Source organism: Mastigoproctus giganteus, chromosome 7 (genome assembly GCF_048544385.1).
Source record: "Mastigoproctus giganteus isolate SK-2022 chromosome 7, ASM4854438v1, whole genome shotgun sequence".
Taxonomy (NCBI): domain Eukaryota; kingdom Metazoa; phylum Arthropoda; class Arachnida; order Uropygi; family Thelyphonidae; genus Mastigoproctus; species Mastigoproctus giganteus.
Window position 1 is genome coordinate 160,868,547 of NC_143581.1, and position 21,560 is coordinate 160,890,106.

General features: G+C 35.9%; 1 protein-coding gene across 3 annotated transcripts in view; it reads right to left on the minus strand.

Annotated features, from left to right (window-relative positions):
* The window catches only part of Tnks (tankyrase), a 637,218-nt gene that overhangs the window by 229,624 nt on the left and 386,034 nt on the right, over positions 1–21,560 (minus strand). For all 3 annotated transcript variants that reach the window (XM_090377953.1, XM_090377952.1, XM_090377954.1), the window contains exon 18: positions 19,743–19,865. In XM_090377953.1, the coding sequence (XP_090234079.1) occupies positions 19,743–19,865 (123 nt within the window). The remainder of the gene's footprint in view (positions 1–19,742; positions 19,866–21,560) is intronic.

The window sequence follows — 21,560 nt, forward strand, 5'->3', positions numbered from 1 at the left end:
ACGTTAATTGTTTTCTTGAAGTAGCATTCAAGGTCAGCCTCCTCCATGAAGGGTGCCAACCTGGAGACATGCCAGCAAATCTTTTTAGGAACAACTAAAAGATTTTCTCTATCCCCCTTTCCAATGAATGTGATTTTGCTATCGTTGGGCTTGTTGAGAGATCCATGATCAGTATTAACCTCGACCTGGTGAGGTTTCATTTCATCACCACCTATCCCCTTCTCCTTTCCCCTATCAGTGAATTTGACTTTGTTCTTTTTAAATATATTCAGAAATCCATCATCAGGAGTGTCATTAGTGCGATTAGGTTTCGACTTATCATCCTGTGTCTTAGTATTGAATCTGTGTTGATTACTAGGACCCTTTGATGTTGGGGCTGTTGACTGACTGGAGTGAGTGAGCAATGCAGTACCAGGTTGTACATCCTTCTCACTTTGAGAAGAGTTTTTCATATTCTTCAGTGGATGAGAAGGACCATAATTCTGTGAAATGTACCTGGGGTCAGATTTGATGGCTTTGTTCACAAGTTCTGGGATATTGCTGCTCTTTGGGATGGCACCTAGGGTTATATCACAGGCAGTCTGAGTTTGCTTGTCGACAGTCAATGATGAAGCTACAATGTGTGTTTGGGTTGAGGCATATTTTTTTATTACGGTTGTGGTTGTACTCAGTATTGGTTTCTTTGTGAGTACACCTTACTGTTTACTTGTAAGTTCACACTTGATTTAAACTGAGAGTTTCCCAGGGTGGAGTTACTGGTTCTTTCTTCCAACATTGGCTCCTTGTTTTTTCTCCTTTCACTATCCTTTCCTGCTTGGTAGGAGTTAAAGTATGCATCATGCAGTGGGCCAACCAAGCGTGACAGGTCTATTAGCTCTTGTTAAGATTTTTGAATTCTTTATTTATATTGTTATTTAGGGTGGCAAGACTTGCCTTGAGTTCCTGAATCTCCAAGAATGAGTGGGATTCTGAATTGTGCATTTTCTCACCTTTGGGAGTTGGAAATTCAGAGCAGCTGTACCAAAACCTTTTGGGAAGGGGGCAGCAATGCTCGAGGAGATCCCTGATCATAGGAATTATTCATCAGAGATATCAGGGTTGTCAGGTGTTGGGCTAAGAACTCATCCCTATTTTCCAGTCGATGAAACCCCTTTTCCACCGTCAGTTTTAGTTTAGAGATTTCAGCGATAAAGTGTCTGTTTTGGGCATTCAGAATGCTTTTGAGTTTCAACCATATACGCGGGATTTTTAAATTGTTGTCAGGAGATTCCTCAGTGCCTGAGCATACTTCATCAAAGTCCAGGGCAGAAAATGGTGGTATATATGAGGTTTGCACATCTGTGATAGATTGTTTTAGAAGTAAGTTTATCTCTGCTGGTATGCAATTCAGTGAGTTCATGATGTTGGCACCGTCGCAGGTTTTACATAGATGATTTAATGTTGGGACACCTTTACTACAGTAAGGCTTACTGTAGATGAAACAGGAGGCTAAATTAGATTTTGAATCTAGACAATAGTTGCATAAACTAATATTATACGGGCTACCTTGGACTGACAAATTAATCCTTCCGTCCGGAGTTCCTTTATCACCACTGCTCCAGGGTATGTGCTTCTGCACGTACTTCCTGTTTCGTAGTTTGTAGCTGCCATCTTAGTTAGCTTCGTAATGTTCAAATAGAGACAAGCACGTGCTAGTAAGATATAAATAGCTGTTAATGGGAGAGTGTTCCAGTAGGTAAAATGCAATTATTATAGATTAAGAGCACCACTTAATTTCTAGAACACCGTTTTTCAGGCTGCACTGGTACAAGGACTACTTTCTTGAGCATTTTTCCTGGGTTTTCCAGCTTCCGTGCTGTTTAAGTATTTCACATTAGGAAGCCACCATCTTGGCAAGCTCGTATCATTGAAACCGAAACAGCCTTAACTAATAAAAAATAAATACCTGCGTGAGTGGAAGGGAGTGCCCGTAGATGTTATTTCACTTCCAGAGTGGGCAGAATGCACTTGTAAAAGAATCAAAGCACAATTTAATATCAGGAGTTCACTTTTTAAACAGCACTAAAGACAGTGTGCCTCTGTATGCAAACAGCACCAGCGCCTGGCATCGCATACCAATAAATAAATCTACAAGCAAGCTTTATCTGCAGAATCTAGCACAGTGGCACATTGAAAACACTTAGCAATCTAAGTGGTTTTTTAACTTTATGTTTATAATAATTTGTTTCATAAGCTAGATATCAGACAATGAAACAAAGCCAAAAATGAATGAACTTATGGGAAAAAAAAAACTAGTTATGCAGAACAGAATTTCTTTATATTCACTGATATGACCATAGCTTTTTATGTGGTCTCACCCATAACACATACTATAATTTATGCTCAAAAAGGAAGAGTTCAGCAACCCACTGCCTGTATGTTGTATCTATCATAAACTTTCATAAATTACAAAATGTAATTTGAGGTCTGAACCCTTGGTACGCCCCTCAAACATATCAAGAGGTAGTAGTAGAGGCATGTGATGCAAGAAAGCAAGTGTATGAGCTTATGTAGCATTGGCCAAAAAAAAAAAAAAAAAAAAATTCACACAACCATCCCCTCTAAAAGTTTGTCCAGTTCCTCCTTGAATTTATTTAAGCTATCAACTTCCACAACGACAGATGAAAGTTTGTTCCAGCAATCAACTACTCACTGGCTAAAGGCAAATTTCCACACATCCATTCTACAACTGTCTTTTCTCAATTTGAATTTATGCCCCATCAAGTTCATAATATGAGCAAGCTGAAGAATGCCATCAGAATTGAGCCTGCTCAACCCATTAAAGGCCTTACACACCTCAGTCAGATCACCTTGCAGTTGCCTAATCTCCAGATGCTGCAATTTGCAGAACTTAAGTCTTTTTTGGTAGGAGGACCCCCCTTTGTTCCCTTCACCAATCTTATTGCCCTTCTCTGTACTCGCTCAAGCAACTCTACATTCTTCCTAAAATGAGGCCTCCAGACCTGTATGGAGTACTCAAGGCATGACCATTGCCTTATACAAAGGGATAATCACCTCCTTTTCCCTACTAGCAAAATTCCTGTATATCATTGACAATACCCCATGACATGCTCTGGCAGCCTGTCTGCAATGCTCAGAAAACTTCATATTGAACTGCACAATTACTCCCAGGTCTTTTTCATTTTGTACCACCCTAAGTATAGAACCACACAGTTGGTACTACACTTAGGGTCATACTACTGATTGCAATGTATGAAGTTATCACACAGTTTTAGCCTATAGAGTGCTGAAAGCAACAGGAGTGAATTTCAGTCAGTACATTGTGTATATCATATCTTTGCAGCTCCTAAAGATCCTCTCAACTCCAAAGTCTGCCAATATGGTGATGCAAGGCAGTCATGTGAATAGCGGAGGTTCTTAAGTATAGTGTGTAATATGTTGTTAGTGTTGTCTGACTAGCCTCTTGGTCATCATGAAATTGCAATCACTTAGAAGACATTGCCCTGCTAGTACTTGTCCCTGGCACACGAAACTGGGTATCTGCTACATAAGCACTAGCAGGGGAACCTCTAACCTTGCCTAGATGAGAGGGGAGCCTTTGAGGATTTTAGAGAAAGGAGAAGATGATAGTCAAAGACTTGGTATGGGTACCATTACAGTAGCAAGGTGAACAGGTGTGTGTGTGGTATTACTCCAAAAACAAGGAATGAAGAAGCAAAGCAAAGAGAGAAAGGAGAAAGAGAAAGGATGGTCAATTTCATGAGCCACTAATGACCTGTGATCCCATGCTAAGAAGGTACTACAACATCAGCAAGGCAGCTTCTGCAAGAGGAGCATGGATTTTGGAAGCATACACTTAGAAGAAGGCAACTATATTAAAAAAAGTTCCCTCGTGTGTGCAGCAATGCATTTTAGTGCTGTGTTGGGTGTTAAAAAACATACTGTTGAAAACAAACTACCATGATGAATCCTATATCAGAAGACTCCTTTTAGTACGAGGAACCTGTTGGCAGAAGTAACTTCTAACTCGATCTGACAGATAAATTTTTATTTTTCTGGGTGATAATGTAGCTAACCAGAGAAGTTGTATCACTACGATGTTAAATCATACCCTAAATAAGGTGAAAATTGTCCATTTGGAAACCTCCCAAAGTTAAGGTCACCACTCAATAGTCGTAATTTAATGCCTCAATCACTTAGGGTGGTTAATTTCCTAGCCTTCTGGTAAGAAGTTACAAACAGGAATAAAATCTGGTTACTCTCACTGTAGTGAATTTTCTCAAAAGTAACTTGAATTCTGAACATTCCATATAAAACACACTATCCACTTTCACTAATTTGTAAAAGATATTGTGAATTAAATATGCCAAGCTCAATACATAAAAAAGCCAGGAGAGCCATAAAAGACCACATGCCAGTTTCAGAAGCCTCCTTTTCCTTACTCTTCATTGTGTGAGTGGCTTATCTTATCTTAGGGCCATTTTGCATTAATAAATTGTCAGAATTGTCAATTCCAAAAAGAAAATCTTAGCTATATCAAGCATACAAAATACAGTCAGTCCTCGTATAGCACGATAGTTGTGTTCCTATGGGAAAAATAGGATTAGGTGCTGACCACCCAAGGTTGAACACACATTTGTAACCAAAATATTACCAAACACAATAAATAATCGTAATAAAATACTTAGGTATTTTATTATGACTATTTTGTAATAAAATATTGCTAATGCTTTTGCTTCTATCGTAAGAAAACTTGTTCTTTGTTTGATTTTCTATCCAAACAGATGACAGCCGTTCCATCTCTTCCAATTCTTTGTGTCTTGATGTAATGGATTTTATTACACTTTGAGTTGTTCCTGCTATGAAAGTTGTTTTTATTTTCTCTGCATTTTTTCTAATTCTCGGCGTTGCCTCATTTAGGCCTGTAGCACCTGCAATATCACATGTTCTTTCATTTTGCTCAAAGCATTTCAGAATTTCATATTTTTTTCTCTATGGACAGAGGCAGACTGGCTATAAACCTTAACCGGGAAACCACGGTGGGCTGGAGGCCAGAAGACGATGGAGGTCAGTGTCATTTTGGCCATAAACGCTAGTATGAGGCCACTACAAATTTTCCCCGATAAGAATATTTGACCCAGTCCACCTCTGTCTATCCATTTGGCTTTTCTTTTTCTCTCTGAATCTGCAGTGTCTTTACCAGGACACTTCCTTTTCACACCTTATCCATTTGGCTTTTCTTTTTCTCTCTGAATCTGCAGTGTCTTTACCAGGACACTTCCTTTTCACACCTTTTAAGTATTTTACTCATTTTTAAGGAATAAAGCACAATTACAAAATGAGGAGGCATGGTTAATACACATAAACAAAACTGCACATGTGTAGCAACTGAATAAACAACACCGTAAAGGCAAAAACACATTATTAACACCTCACTAGTTCACATTTTACTAAAGCACATTTCTGGAGGTCACTACCATAAAACAATAAAAACAACTTCCAGTTGTGTTTCTGCTAGTGGAATCTGTTATAAACTTGATCTAATTGCATTTGCGATAATACAAATTGCTGGAATTGTGCCAGTTTTTATGTTATTATGGTGAAATGTGTTTCCCTTCCCTGATATAAAAAACAAAAATACATTTTCAGAATCTTCTCTTCATTCCTATCGTGTTGTGTTCAGATGGGGTGATTCCGCATTGGACTATAATTCCTTGTAAACACAAAGGCAAATCGTGCATAAGCAAATTCGGTTCATGTTATATATGATATCGTTCCCCTATTTATAAATTGTGTATAATTAAATTCATGTAGTGTAAACACGTGTTATACGAGGACTGACTGTACATGAACCAAGACAGTTCCTTTAAATTAAGTGATTAAATCTAAAGGAAAGATAACTGAATAACCTCTCTGTTAATGCCATTAACAGAGAGGCTAACTGCTTCAACCACAACTAGATACAAGGGCTGCAAACTAGCTTGAAAGGCACATCTAGTAAAAGCAATATTGACAGAAATGATCCAAACATGTGCATGCTAATGATACATAGATTAAGAATGCCACGTGGTGCCATGCATGGCAAAACTGTCACCCATGAAGAAGAAGAAATTACCCAAACGTGCGTACTAGCAGATAAAGAGATTAAGAATGCTGGAAAAACTGTTGCACAAGAAGCTCTCTGGTAACAAAGTATGATAAAATAAATCATAAAGTTTCCTTTAAACCAATGCAAATGCTGATGGAAGAACTGTGTATGCAAACTTGTCAAGGAACAATAGCAGAGTTTATGAATCAACTCACTGCCCAATTTCTTGAAATTGGAGAAGTGTTAAATGAACAATGCATTGATCTCAGAGACACTTGGTTAAATAGCATTTGAAGTTACATAACTGAGAACACAAATGGAAGAAATGAAAGATGAGATTGCTTATTTGAAGGGGAAAGAGCATGGCAGCCTCTCTCATGCTTGGGGTTTTATTTAATTATATTGAATTAAAACATACATTTGATAATATAGTAATTGCAAACTGATGCTTATCTGAGAAGATAATCAAAAGAAGAGATGTGGGGAACCCCACAAGCCAATAAGGGGTAAGGAAGGAATTAATCTCCCTCCCAAAGAACATGAAGAAGAAAATGTCCAACAAATTGCAATGGAAATGTATGTGCTATGATCCCTCTGCCTAACTATTGTGATAGTGAAGTTGATCACAATACCAACACAAATCAATCACTAGAATACATACCAATCAGCAAAGTAACCCCTCAAGTGAATTTCACGGTCTCTGAACCCCGCCCCCCCTACCTATGCAAGAGTCACTGCTATTTGTCTATATAACAATCAATATTCTGAAAATGGCCAATTTAAAGATATTACGATGTCACAACAATGCCAGAACAAGAAGCTTGTGCCAAATTCTCCTAACCAACACCCTTCTATTAGCTCAATCTCCTCTCATTTAAATCATTCTACTCTCTTACCCCAACACTGACTCCTTTCTGCGACCAGTCTAATCTTCTGAAAGCTTCCTCAAGGGCAGCAGTAAACAACTTCGGAGATATTGTGTCTCCTTGTTGAACTCCTTTCTCAATTTTAAATTTACTACTGTCTTTGTCTAGTCTAATAAAGGAGATAGCATTCTCATATATTTTCTTCAAAATCATAATATATGGGGTAGCTATGCCTTGTCTTTCCAGTGCCCAAAACATTGCCTTATGCTGTATGGAGTCAAATGTCTTTTCTTAATCCACAAATGCCAGGTATAATGGTGTTTTATATTCATTTGCTTTCTCCATTAGCTGTGACATTACGTGAAGGTGATGCATAGTTGAGAATCCTGTCCTAAAGCCAGCTTACTCTTTCGGTAGATTTTCATCAAGTATTCTTTCTAATCTGTTAGTAATGACCCTTGTGAACAACTTGTAGATGTGGGATAACAAGCTAATTGGTCTATAATTTCCAATTTCTGATTTATCTCCTTTCTTATGCAGCAAAACTATGATTGCATTATTCCACTGCTTAGGCGTCACACCTTTTCTAATGTATTTTGTGAAGAGCCTTGCCAGTTTTTGTGTCATGTCTCTTCCTCCCAATTTTAACAACCCTACAGTAACTTCATCTTTCTCGGGGCTTTCTGATTCTTCATTTTCTTCAATGCATGTTCTACCTGATCAGGAAGGATATCAGGTATGTTGTACGTGTTACTAATTTGCAATCAATCTTCCCCACTGCTGGCATCATTCCCTCGCTCCTTGTATAACTCCTTATAGTAGTCTTCTGCTATTTGAATCATGTCTTCTCTGCTATTTATAAGTACACCATCGCTATTCTTCAGTTTCAGTGTGATTTGTCTTTCTGTATTACTGCTCATGGCTGCTGATTTAAATCCTTTGTTTTGCCCTAATGCTTGTTCTACTTTTCTTGTGTTAAATTTTCTTATGTCCTCTCTGAGTCTCTTTCTAACTTTTTTTAAAAAAGTTAGAAAGTTAAAATAGCACAGTAGCAACTTCTTTGGCCTGGCCTTCATATTTCAATATACGAGAGCAATTTATAATTTCCTGACATTTTGTGAATTTTATCATATACTACTTTAGCAATGGTCGAATGGGTTATTGATGAAGTTAAGTGAATCTGGGAATCTCTTTTGCATTGGCATCTTTTACTTTTACTTCGCTGGGGCATGTTTAAGCAACATCAGGGTTCCGTGGTAGGATAATGTTGAAATTTTCTCTGAGAATTTTTATTTTCAACTTTTCTTGCTTCGGTACATTCAGCAGACCACAATGATTTTCGATATCTTGGAAAACATGTTGAAATATTTGGGATTATGAATTTGCAGCACATAAAATTTTGCTGTGAAATGTTTTATGACTTCGTTTATTGATTTATGATATTTGGATCAAATTGAACTAATTTACTAAAAATATCCCACTTTGTCCTTACTGTCTAGTTTCCATTTTGGAATTTTTGTTAGTTATGCAAGGTCTTTTTGTAATTAAGGTAGAAATCATTGACAGATTATTTTCCAGGTAGTTACTGGGATTAGAGAGGAGAACAAAATAAATAAATCCAACGCTGTATTAGAGCAAGTGGGGAAATGAAAATAGGCATTTGTTTAATTTTTACGAATAGAGAAATTATGTTGGACTAATACTTTTTTTCTATCATTTGACCAAGAACATTTGTTTTAAAACTTCTCCATATGATCATTAAAATTAAATTAAATGACATAAGGGATAAGGTAGTTGAAAGATAAGGAACTCAAGCTCATTATGAATAATTTCCTTATTCATAATGAGGAAATTATTCATAACTGACAATTAAACACCAAATAATTGGTGTTTAATTGTCAGTTCATGGTGGGAGGTAAATGCAACATACTATTATCAGAAAACCAACTGTCATGCAAACTGCTACAGCTTCCTACTAAAAGGTAAACTGCAGTCATTATCAACCCACTGCAGGATGGAAGCCTCCTCAACAATTCATGTTGAGGTAAATGGACCAAAATCTGCCATGCTACTCCAGTGCGGATTGGCAGATTGACCATATTTAGAAGTCAGGGGCTTGAACCCCGGCCTATTCAAGCAGCGTGTGCTACTGCACTCCCGCTCCTGACCACTTGGCTACGGAGGCCTTAGCTCCTACTACTTTCCACCAAATATTTGTTGGGTTGAAAAGTAGTTATTATCCATGATTGCAACAACACAACATGCTGAATTATCACCTAGATGTACCTTTACAGAATGGTGTATAGTGTCACATGTTTAGGTCATATTGAGGTTTCAGATAGTTTTCCTGCAGACAGAGACAAACCAACTTATAGAGTGAATGTCAGTTAATATTATCACTGGTTTTTGTTATCAACTGCTTATTATAATCAAAAATGAAAATCCAAAACCACTGATATTATAATATATGTAAATTTTGCCACTTTATATGATCATACTGCCATCTGTTATAATTTTTTGTTTCTGTTATGAGAAATATGCCTTCCAGAACACCTAAAATTGTATATGTCAGATTTTTGATTATTTACAGCGCTGACCAGGTCAAATAATGTTTACAACTTCATTCCTTTTCATACTGCCAAAGTGGTACCTTTTAACTTCTAATCCTTTCCAGATGTCTGTAACTTTCAGGAAAAGCAGGAGAGTGTCTGTAAACAAAAGCAAGTGAATAATCAAAAAAATTATGCTTTTGATACTGGGCTATATGGCTGGGGGAAAGGAGTGATCTAATCCATTACTGTAAAGTTTTACAATTATATATATATGACAAGTTATTGGGGTTTAATTACACCGTCCAGACATTCAAAGTTTTCCCCCAAGTGACCACGTGCAGTAGTGTATCTGCTTTCCTTGAAGACTTGAGTTCAGTTTGCAACTGACATCCACCAAGAATTGAACTGAAATTTATTTTTTCTTAGAATAGAAATGTTGCAAAAATGCAGAGATTCAAATTTGAGTGAAAAGAACAAAATTCCAAGTGCTCATGATGCCTTAGCTAAGTGTAGTCAGAGAGAAGCTGCTTAAAACTCGGTTTTTAACAGCCTGTTTGCGTAAACTTTTAAAGAACAGAAAATTGCATAAATTAGGAGTGACTGAGAATGACAATCTGTGAAGAGGAAAGGAAAAAGACATGGAAAGAATTCTCGTCTCAGTATAAACACTGAATGAAAATAATGCTGCTATCAGTATAAACATTGAATGCAAAAAGTTGAAGGAATGTAGTAGTGGTGGCATGTGATGCAAAAAAGCAAGCGTATGACCTTATGCAGCATCAGCCAAAAAAAAAAAAACCACACCATTCCCTCCAAAGGCCTGTCCAGTACCTCCTTAAATTTATTTAACCTATCCACTTCCACAACAACAGATAGAAGTTTGTTCCAGCAATTAGCCACCCATTGGCTAAAGGCAAATTTCTGCACATCTTTTCTACACCTGTCTTTTCTTAATTTGAATTTATGACCCCTTAGGTTCATAATCTGAACAAGTGGAAGGATCCCATCAGAATTCAGTGTGCTCAACTCATTCAAGGCCTTATATACCTCAATCAGATCACCGCGCAGGTGCCTAGTCTCCAGCCACTGCAATTTGCAGAACTTAAGCCTCTCTCTCTTGGTAAGAGGATCCCTTCATTCCCCTCACCAATCTTGTTGCCCTTCTCTGTACACGCTCAAGCAAATCTACATCCAAAAATGAGGCCTCCAGACCTGTATGCAGTACTCAAGGTGTGGCCTGACCATTGCCTTATACAGAGGGACAATCACCTCCTTTTCCCTGCTAGCAAAATTCCTATATATATATATATATATATATATATATATATCAATGACAAAACCCCATGACCTGCCCTGGCAGCCTGTCTGAACTGCTCAGAAACTTCATATCTGACTGCACAATTACTCCAAGGTCTTTTTCATTTTCTACCACCTTAAGTGTAGTACCACACAGTTGGTACATTTCTCTGGGGTTACTTCTACCCATATGCATGGGTAACTTCTACCCATATGTATGGGTAGAAGTAACCCATACCCATATTCATTTACATCCATGTGTAAATGAATTTGGTGTAAATGATTTTAAGCATAGAGATGAGTGGTTAATCAGGTGGAAGAAGAAACACAACAGTGTGTACAAAACTTCATGGAGAAAAATTACTTGGATACAGGTTCAGCACAAACATGGGTGGAAAACGTCTTGCTTAATTTATTGGAAGAATTTTGTCCCGATGTACTTTCAACACTGACGAAACTGGTGTTTATTTTATAGCAATGCCTGAGCATACTTTATTATTCAAAAATGAACATTCGACAGCTGGAAAAAAGCAAAAAGAAAGAAGTGACCGCACTGAAAAAAAACTTTTTGCAATTGGGAAAAGTAAATATCCACTTGTCTTCAGAGTTACAAAAAACCTACCAGTTGAATATAAGAGCAACTCATGGATGACATCTCAAAATTTCACAGACTTCTTCAAGAAATGAGACAGAGAATTATCACAAGTCAGTAAAAAAAAAACTGTGCTTAACTTAAATAACTGTACAACTCATTCAAATGTGCAGTTGCACAAAAAAAAAAAAAAAAAAAACTCTATTTCTTCAAGTGAATACATTATGTCCATAGTGCAACTTTCAGATCAAGGAATCAAAGGTTTTCAAAACATTGTACAGGAGTGCAATACAAAGAAAAATTAGTGCAGAAATTGAAGAAAGCAATGATTCTCAAGCTAAGGAAATAGCAAAAAGAATTAACTTATTGGATGTAGTGCATATGATGGCTAGTGCTAGGGATTTAATTTTTGAACAAACAATCAAAAACTGTTTTTGTAAACAGTTTTTGATTGTTTGATTGGCTGAATTTATTCAGCCAGGTGTTGTGATAAATATTTAAGAAAGTAGTGCAGTGCTAACAGAGTATACCCGTAATTCATAATTAGGAAATATTTTGAAGGGTTACTGAATGCATTAGAACTTAAGTGAGAGAAAAGTGATGATTACAAATTCTTGTACAGGTTACAAGTACTGAAGATTTACCTGCTAAGAGTTTAAAATAACAAACATTAGAGAAATTTTCTAAATAGTTCGGTATGTTTATATTTCAGTTATGTATGTAGAGTACTATATATACTGGACTAGATAACAAAAAAAAAAAAAAAAAAAAAATCTGGTTAAGATATAACCTCAGTATAAAGGAAGTTATTGTGAAATAACTTTATGATCATGAGATGTAAAGGCAAAAAACTAGGCGTTTCATTGAAAGGAGTACAAACTACCATTCGACAATTCAAGGAGACTGGCAGTTGAAAGGACAAGCCATGATCAGGACAACCATCGATTACAAGAAGCACAAGATAAGACCATAACACTGATTTCTAAATGCAAACGACGGCTTACTACACCTAAACTGAATTCAAAAGGAACAGAAAAACTGCCTTGTCTAAATCCACTGTAAAACTTCGTCTTAAACAGGCAAAACGTGTAGTGATCCAAAAACCCTTATGAAAACAGGAAAATTGAAAAAAAAAAAAAAAAAACCAGCTGGCTTGGCAGAGCCATCAAAATTGGACAACTGAAGAGAGGAAAAACATACTGTGAATGGATGAATCCAAATTTTAATTTAAATTTTGGAATCCAAGCATAGAGTTTATGAGACTTGCAACTGAAGAAAAATGGTCCTACATTGTTTAGTGCCTACATTCAAGCACAGTTTTGGTTCCATCATGATCTGGGGTTGCTTCTGTTTTTCTGGAGTGGGAAAAATCATCAATATTGAAATAATTTTAAGAAAGGAAGACTATAAAAACATTCTTGGGCATAAAGCAATATAACAACAGGAGGGGGTATTGCAAATTATGGCGTGGCTTCCCAATTATCAATGTTAGATTTGTTTCGAGGGCCGCACAGAGTAATTCGAGAAAAAATTGTCACATTTTCTATATCTTGTTACTCGTAAAAGGAAGTTCAATTTTCACATTACCCTTTTTTTCTATTCAAGCTATATACAAAAATATGCAAATTCCCAGCACTTTTATGAGCAACAAATCTATGTCAGCGATTTATTTTTTAGATTTTATTAAAATTATAAAAATATGACTTACTTTTTTTTTAAATACTTTACTTTTGTTTCTGTTTGAAATACTTCACTTTTGTTTTAAAAAAATACTTTACTTTTGCTTTAAATGCTCATTATTAAGTAAACATTTACTGGACAAAACTTAACATTTAATGAGATGAGCTGATTGGGCTGGATATTTTTAAATAATTGTTCAAAATTTAGTTGCAAATTTGTGACACCAATCTCAATACATAATGAAGATTACGTCCTGATGGTATTTCTGCGCTCCTGAACTTACTCCTGTTCTATGCACCTTTATTCACTTTCTTATTCCAAAGGTGTTTTCCCTTCTGCTTGGAAATTTGCTCATATCCAGTCAGTTCCTAAAAGGAGTGACAAATCCCTCCCATCCAATTACTTCTACTCTTTCTAAAGTAATGGAAAAAGCACTTAACCATCAACTCTTAAACTATTTAGAAACCTTCCTTTTGATCAACGATTGCCAGTACAGATTCCGTCAGTGTCGATCCACAGGTGATATTCTAAGTTATGTTACCAATTTATGGACAAATCCAATGGAAAAGTTCGGTGAAACACAAGCAGTTGCTCTCGACATCTCAAAGGCTTTCGATCATATTTGACATAAAGATCTTCTAAACAAGCTTCCATCTTATGGTTTGCCAACTGTTTTTTTTTTGTAATTGGTTATCCAGTTTTCTCTCTGACCGCTCACGGAGGGTGATGGTAGATGACTCTCTGTCTTCTAACTTCACTACTAATGCTGGTGTCCCTGAAACTTTAGTTCTTTCCCTCTTGTATATTAATGACCTTCTTTCATTGATTGGAAATCCTATCCATAGTTTTGATGATGATAGCACATTGCATTTCACTTTCCAGTTTGAGAAACTTTTCCGTGCTCAATCAGCTTCAACTTCTCGAATATCCGCAACCAATTCTTTAAATGTCGATCTCCAGATGATGCCCCAGTGGGGCAAAGACAACTTAGTTGATTTCAATCCTTCTAAAACTCAGTCCTGTCTTATATCTCGCAAAAAGAATTCTTCTGCTCCTATGCTTATCTTTGGTGACACTACGATTTCTAGGCAAGATGATATATCTCTTTTGGGGATTACCCTGACTTCTAATCTCTCTTGGCACAAACACATTACAAATATTGCTTCCTCTGCATCTAAAAAAAACTTGGTTTTCTCTTTCGCTCTCGGAGTTACTTTTCTTCCAAACAGTTGCTCACTCTGTATAAATCGCAAATCCGCTACCTGCCATGGAATATTGTTCCCACATCTGGGGCAGTGCCCCCAAAACCTCTCTCAGGCTTCTTGATTCCATTGAGGGCAGTTAGATTAATTAATGACTCATCTCTAACTCTGTTAGAGATGAGTCATTAATGCTGCATGCCTTTTCTACAGATACTTTCACGGGCACTGTTCTTCTGAATTTGTTTCTATAATTCCCGCTCTCTTTCAAAACAGTGTGAACACATGCCACCACCAATCAACGTCCATTTACTGTGCAACTCTAAACTCACAGAACCAACTTTTCATCTTCCTCGTTTATTCATCCAACTTCCGTTTTTTGGAACAACCTTCCTTCATAACATCAACAAATATCTTCTTTTGTCTTCTCAACCTCCAACCCATGCACAGTACTATAGGTTCTAATACCTCTCGTGTTTGGGGTTTTCATAAAAAAAAAAAAAAAAAAAAAAAATGCTCATCTGTTATTCTGTTTCGTTTTAAATATTTATTTGATTTTACGAGTGAAAAAAATCTGTTTGCATACATACGTTTATCTGAACAAAGTAACCATTTTCATTTATTAGCGGAAAATATTCAGATGGGAAAACCTTGTAGAATTCAAATAGTTATATTTTTGCAGTCTATATACTTATTTTTTCATATTAAATCATATTTTGGCTTGAAGATCAATAATTTCAAGTTGCAATCTGGGATTGTAGTTTTCAGCCATAGAAGTGAACGGGTTCTCAAACAAAAGCTTTATGTTTTTTCATGGGATTTTATATCAGAAAATCGACTTTCAAACTTGTCAAAAAGTAATGGTAATAACGAAAGGCAACGATTCTTTGGAAATGTGTTTCTCCCTTAGCTCAGTACAACATTCAAAAGGAAATAAATTGTCTTGCTCAACTGGGATTTAAATAATAACAACTTATTCTGATATGATTTTATGTCACCAAACAAATCAGACCAATTTTCCTTTCCCTTGTAATTTAAAAAGGTTAAAAGAATTTTCCTTTCCCTTGTAATTTAAAAAGGTTAAAAGAAAATTTACACTAGAGATAGAACAGGAAGAAACTAGGACCATCATTTTATTATCATATAAAAGGTCCATCACGTTGAACCAGTTCTTAAATGTGCATAAATATTCAACTACACAACTTGCCGTACAAATAGAAATAGATGAATTGACTAAAAGGTTTCTAAATAGAGGATACCCTCTTGCCTCTATTAATATTATTAAATTGGAGGCTAAAGATAAAATAATTAACACTAGACAAAGACAGGATCAATAAAAAATATTTTATTACAATTCTGTATATTGAACACTGGTACAGACAGCTTAACAATCTTTTTAGAGGCACTGAAATTAAAATAGTAGCTAAACTGACACACAAATTACATTCGATATTAACAAATCACTCAGTATTATCTTCTTCCAAACAGTCACAAGACCTCATTTACATTTCTTGTAGGGACCATGACTTTGCTTCCGCTGGATCAACCAGACACGCATTAAATCTTAAAGTTAAACAGCACAAAGCATCTGTTCATGCATCATGTGCCAATGCTTCGGAACTAGCACTTGATGTGATAAACAAAAATCGCAAGTTTCTTTTTAATGAAGGTAAAATTTTGAATATTCAGCATAATCATACTAAGTTGTTAATTGCCAAAACTTTAGTGATGAAACTACAAAGTAATTCTATTAACATCTGTCATAATTCTATTAACTACCATTTCTCATATCTGATTCGTGGTCGTTCAAACTCATACATGCTAAAGATTAATCTCCTATTAATAATGTAACACACACACAATATTTGTCAGTTTTATTTCAACCATTGTGAGCATGACACAGGTTGAAAAGCTTTGGTCCACTTCAGGGAGGAAATTTAGTGGATTTTATATTTTATTTTTCATCATATTTTAACATATTTTTAACCCACATTTTTTCTTACATAATGTCTTCCATCACTAGAAGTTACATGGCTTTTGATATTCCTGGGCAGAGCAGTGCTGAGGGTGAGGCGAAAAAGGCAAGAGCCTTTTTCGCCTCACCCTCAAAGGTTAAAAGCTTAAAGGGGTGCCAAGAGGAAGATTAAATAATTGCTAACGTTGTCATCATTAACAGTAGGGTGCAATTTTCCAATCTTGCCTCGGGTACTAAAATGACTCGGCACGGCCCTGTTCCTGGGGTCCGGTTGGGATCTAATGCTGCGATCCTGGGGTATTGAATTACCATTCGTAATTTAACAGCATTTTAGGAGAGTTGGATAAGAAGTCCTATAGACAGAATAAAGGTAATTTCTTTGTTTATTCTTGAAATGCTAATATAACGTAGGATAAAATGAACCTATGGAAGCTCTTACTTAGTTTATGGAGTGACAGATTATTCTGATGATGACACAGTCACATCTATTTCTATTCCTATAGAGTACCATTTGGTTGTAATTTTGGAATATGAAAGTATATCTTGAACGTGTTTTCAAATATATTGTTCTGCTTTTCAACATTGCATGCCTTTTACTTGTTTCTTGTTTGGCATGTTTTTTAAAAAACTGTTCTCCAATGCAGTTTGGACAGGTTGTTTTGGTGGCTGAGGTATTGTGAGATTTTGGCCTTCAACAAGCATAAATAGATATTCTTCTACAGGCTATTTACATACGTCCATATTTTTGATACTTGAAATATTTTAATGGATTTGGTATAAATGTAAATGCTCTAATTTTACAATTTAAGTAGCTTGCTTTGTTTCTCTTTTGTGGTCTAAGCATACCACAGATAAGGATTCTGGTTGGGATTATGTTGCCCTCTCTTTTAACTACAGTCTGTCCTCGTATAGCACGATAGTTATGTTCCTAGAAACCCTCGTGCAATGCAAAATCGTGCAATATAAACAACAGGCCCTATGGGAAAAGTGGGGTTAGGTGCCGACCTCCCAAGATTGAACACACATTTGGAACCAAAACATTACCAAACACAATAAATAATCGGGTAATTTTAATCGTTATAAAATACTTACGTATTTTATAACGATTAAAATACGTAATAAAAATATAATATATTTTTTATTATAATATAATAAAAAATAAATATTATTTATTATTTATTATATTATAATAAAGTATTTTTAACGAATAAAATACGTATTTTATTCGTAAAAAATTTATTATATTAAATAAAATAGTCGTAATAAAATGCTTACGTATTTTATTACGACTATTACGTAATAAAATATTGCTAATGCTTTTGCTTCTATCGTAAGCAAACTTGTTTTTTGTTTGATTTTCTATCCAAACAGATGACAGCCGTTCCATCTCTTCCAATTCTTGTGTTTTAATCTAATGGATTTTAATTACACTTTGAGTTGTTCCCGCTATGAAAGTTGTTTTTATTTTCTCCGCATTCTTTGTAATTCTCAGCGTTGCCTCATTTAGGTCTGTAGCACGTGCAATATCACATGGTCTTTCATTTCGCTCAAAGCGTTTCACAATTTCATATTTTTTTTCTCTATCGACAGAGGCGGACTGGCCATAAGCCTTACCCAGGAAATCCCGGTGGGCCGGAGGCCGGTGTGATTTTGGCCATAAACCGTAGTATGAGGCCACTATAAATTTTCCCTGGTAAGAATTTTTGATCCAGTCCGCCTCTGTTTATCGATGTTTTGCTTTTATTTTTCTCTCTGAATATGCAGTGTCTTCACCAGGATGCTTCCTTTTCACACCTTTTAAGTATTTTACTAATTTTTAGGGAATAAAGCGCAATTACAAAAAGAGGAGGCACGCTTGATACATATAAACAAAGCTGAGCGCATGTAGCAACTGAATAAACAACACTGTAAAGGCCGAGATACATTATTAACACCCCACATTTTACTAAAGCACATTTCTGGGGGTTACTACCATAAAACAATAAAAACAATTTCCAGTTTCGTTTCTGCTAGTGGAATCTGTTATAAACTGGTAGTAAACTCCATCTAATTGCATTTGTGATTATATCGATAGCTGGAATTGTGTTGGTTTTCACGTTATTATGGTGAAATGTGTTTCCCCTTCACTGATATAAATCACAAATACATTTTCAGAATCTTCTTCATTCCTATCGTGTTGCGTTCATTTGGGGTGATTCCATGTTCGACTGCCATTTCTTGTAAACACACAGACGAATCGTGCTTAAGCGAATTCGGTTCGTGTTATATAAGATAACGTTCCCCTATTTATAAATCGTGTATGATCGAATTCGTGTAATGTAAACACGTGTTATACGACGACCGACTGTATTTATAAATTTTATTAATTTGTAACCTCTGGTTCTTTTAATTCACTATATATCTCTATATACCTGCTCTATATCTCCAAAATACATGGAGCAGGTCCCATTCTGATATTTCACTTCTTGGGGTGTTTAGGGTGGTATGAGGAATTATTTTAGTGGGAATTGCTCTGAAGTGCTTTGCTCGTAGAGTAATTCTACGAGCAAAGGAACTTGGAACAATGTCGTCTCAACCAGTACATTATTAGAATGTAATCTCTTCACAATTTTTGGGGATCCAGCCAAGCCTTCTAAGCCTTTGTTGTAGGAAAAAAGGAGGCACCCTTACTGAGTGTTTGTTCACTTGTGAAATGGATTATGAGAAAAAGAGGTACATTCTGTGAACTTGTTTTTTATCTGTTCTTTTGACTTGGCTATATTTTCCAGGTATCTGACAATTTAGGTAGCTTGAATTTTCGATAGGTTGGATGTTTAATGAAGGCCCCGAAGAAGGAGAATTTGGGTTACTCTTGTTTGCTCTTTTAGCCCCGCAATGGTAACTTTCTCAGATTTACAGCTGTGCTGCACGGAGGCAAGAGCTTAAATCACCTCTAACCTTTTAATGTACACAATTAAATTTACAGTGTGCTTATAAAATCTGATCCATGTCCAATCATCCTACTTGGCCAGCAATATTTGCATCAAAATTGGGAAACCTAAACAGGGTCCAAGTGCAAATAAACCCCTTAGTATCCAAATTCCAATACTAGTTCAGTAAGGATTTTCACACTTTTGCCACTTATTTGATTCATGGTTGCTAGTTATCTGTTGAAGTTTTAACAGAAAAATCAAAAATCGGACTGGTCTTGAAAAGTAGTGAAGATATATCTGAGTTGCCATCTTCAATGAACTGCAGGAATTTCACTGGTAATCTATAAAACATTTGTATGCCTGATTGTGTTGATTCTCTTAATTTAAAACAGTGATAAAGTCATCGCAGTTAAATAACTGAAAAATGATATTAAAACAATTAACAAGATATAATGATTTACTATGAGATAAAGTTTACATGCCAAGGTACAGAAATTAAAACAAAAACAAGCAGTTATATGAATTCATCTGTATTCATTATAAAAAGAAGTCAACAGTTATAAAGAAAAAAGATAAACTCACTAAGAGAGCACAAAGCTGAGTTCTTCCTTTCTGGGCTGCTTCATGCAGGGGTGTAAAACCCCATCGATCTGTAGCATTTACAATGGTGCTATATTTTATGAGCAGAGCTGCAATATCTAAATGCTGAATTATAAAACAATTGAAAAATTTATGTTAATAAAATAGAACCTGAAAAATGTTTTAGATTATAGTAGGTACTAAATTAATATAAAATAAATATCAACTAATTTTAAACAGCAACTTTTAAGCTGATTAAATTACTGCATTAGGGATGATCAAGTAATACATATTTTGACCTTGAGGGTTCAACATACACTAAAACTCACTCAAATCATTCATAATTAACAATTTTCCAGCAGAAAATTTAGGTAGGTAATTTAATGTTCAGAGGAGTGTGTTTTCAGAAAAATATGCGGGCTTAATGAGTTTCCTCAATACGAGCTGGCTTTGTGGGCAACGTTCTTCAAGGAATTTTGAAATTTTTAAAAATAAATAAGACTTTGTACATACATGTTCTTAAATATTACTTTTTTCTTATTTTGGCTTTATACCCATTTCAGTAGATCTACATCCTTAAAATGAGGCCTACAGATGTATGCCGAACTCAAGATGCAGTCTAACCAATGCCTCGTACAATGGGATAATCATCTCCTTATTTCTGCTGGAAAAATTACTGTATCTCATTGACAAAACACCATGAGCAGTACAGATATTCTGTTCTGGCAGCCTGTTTGCACTGTCAGAAAAATTCATATCTCACTACACAATTACCACTATGTCTTTTTTATTTTCCACTGCTGAGTGTAATAACACACAGTTGGTAATTTAATCTGAGATTACAGGTAACTATATGCAGTATCTTGCAAATATCAATGTAAAACTTCAACTGCCATTTCTCAGCCCATCTACCTAATTTTTTAAGATCTTATTGCAGCAGATTACTCCCATTAACCACCCTGTCAACCTTTGTATCATCTGCAGACTTAGACATTAAACCTGATATATTGTCATCAATATTATTAATAAATACAGTAAACAATAACCGGCCCAGCACTGAACCCCCAGGGGACTCCACCAACAACATTAGTCCAGGAAAAGCAGTGTCCATTAACAACAACTGTCTTCACCCACTCAATCATCCCTTTATCCAGAGTAGTATCTTGCTCTTAATGCTACACTATTCCAATTTGTACGGCAGTCTTTTATGTGCATCAGTATCAAAAGCTTTTCTGAAATCCAAGTATGTGATATCAAAATTATTTTAGCATCCAGTTCCTTTGTTACTGCAACACAATATCCAGATTGATCAGACAAGTTCACCCATAAACAAATCCATGCTATGACTGAAGTATAATTCACTCCTGTCTAGACGTTCCAGTATTACTTCTTTAACCAGTGACTCCAACACCGACTGGTCTTTACCAGACAAAGTATCTTCACAATTTACACTGGTGTGCACAGTTCATTTGAGGCCATGACACAAAATAAATAAATAAATTTAAAAAAATAAAAAAAAAGTCCCTTCCGTATGGTCCAGATGCCAATGGTTTTGACATGTGTTTGGTTTTTGGCAATATTCTGCTCTTTTAAGGCAATTGTAACACCAAATTTGGAATACTGTGTTCAGGCATGGAGCGGAGACGTCATCTGAAAAAAAGACACCCAGCTTCTTGAAAGGGTCCAAAGAGGGACAACTTGAATAGTGAGATTGGCAGAAGGACAACTGTATGAGGAAGGACTCCAATTATGTGGTCTAAAGAGCTTGGCAGGGGAAATTAGAGTTGACCTGACTAAGGTTTATAAGGCTCTGAGAGAGAT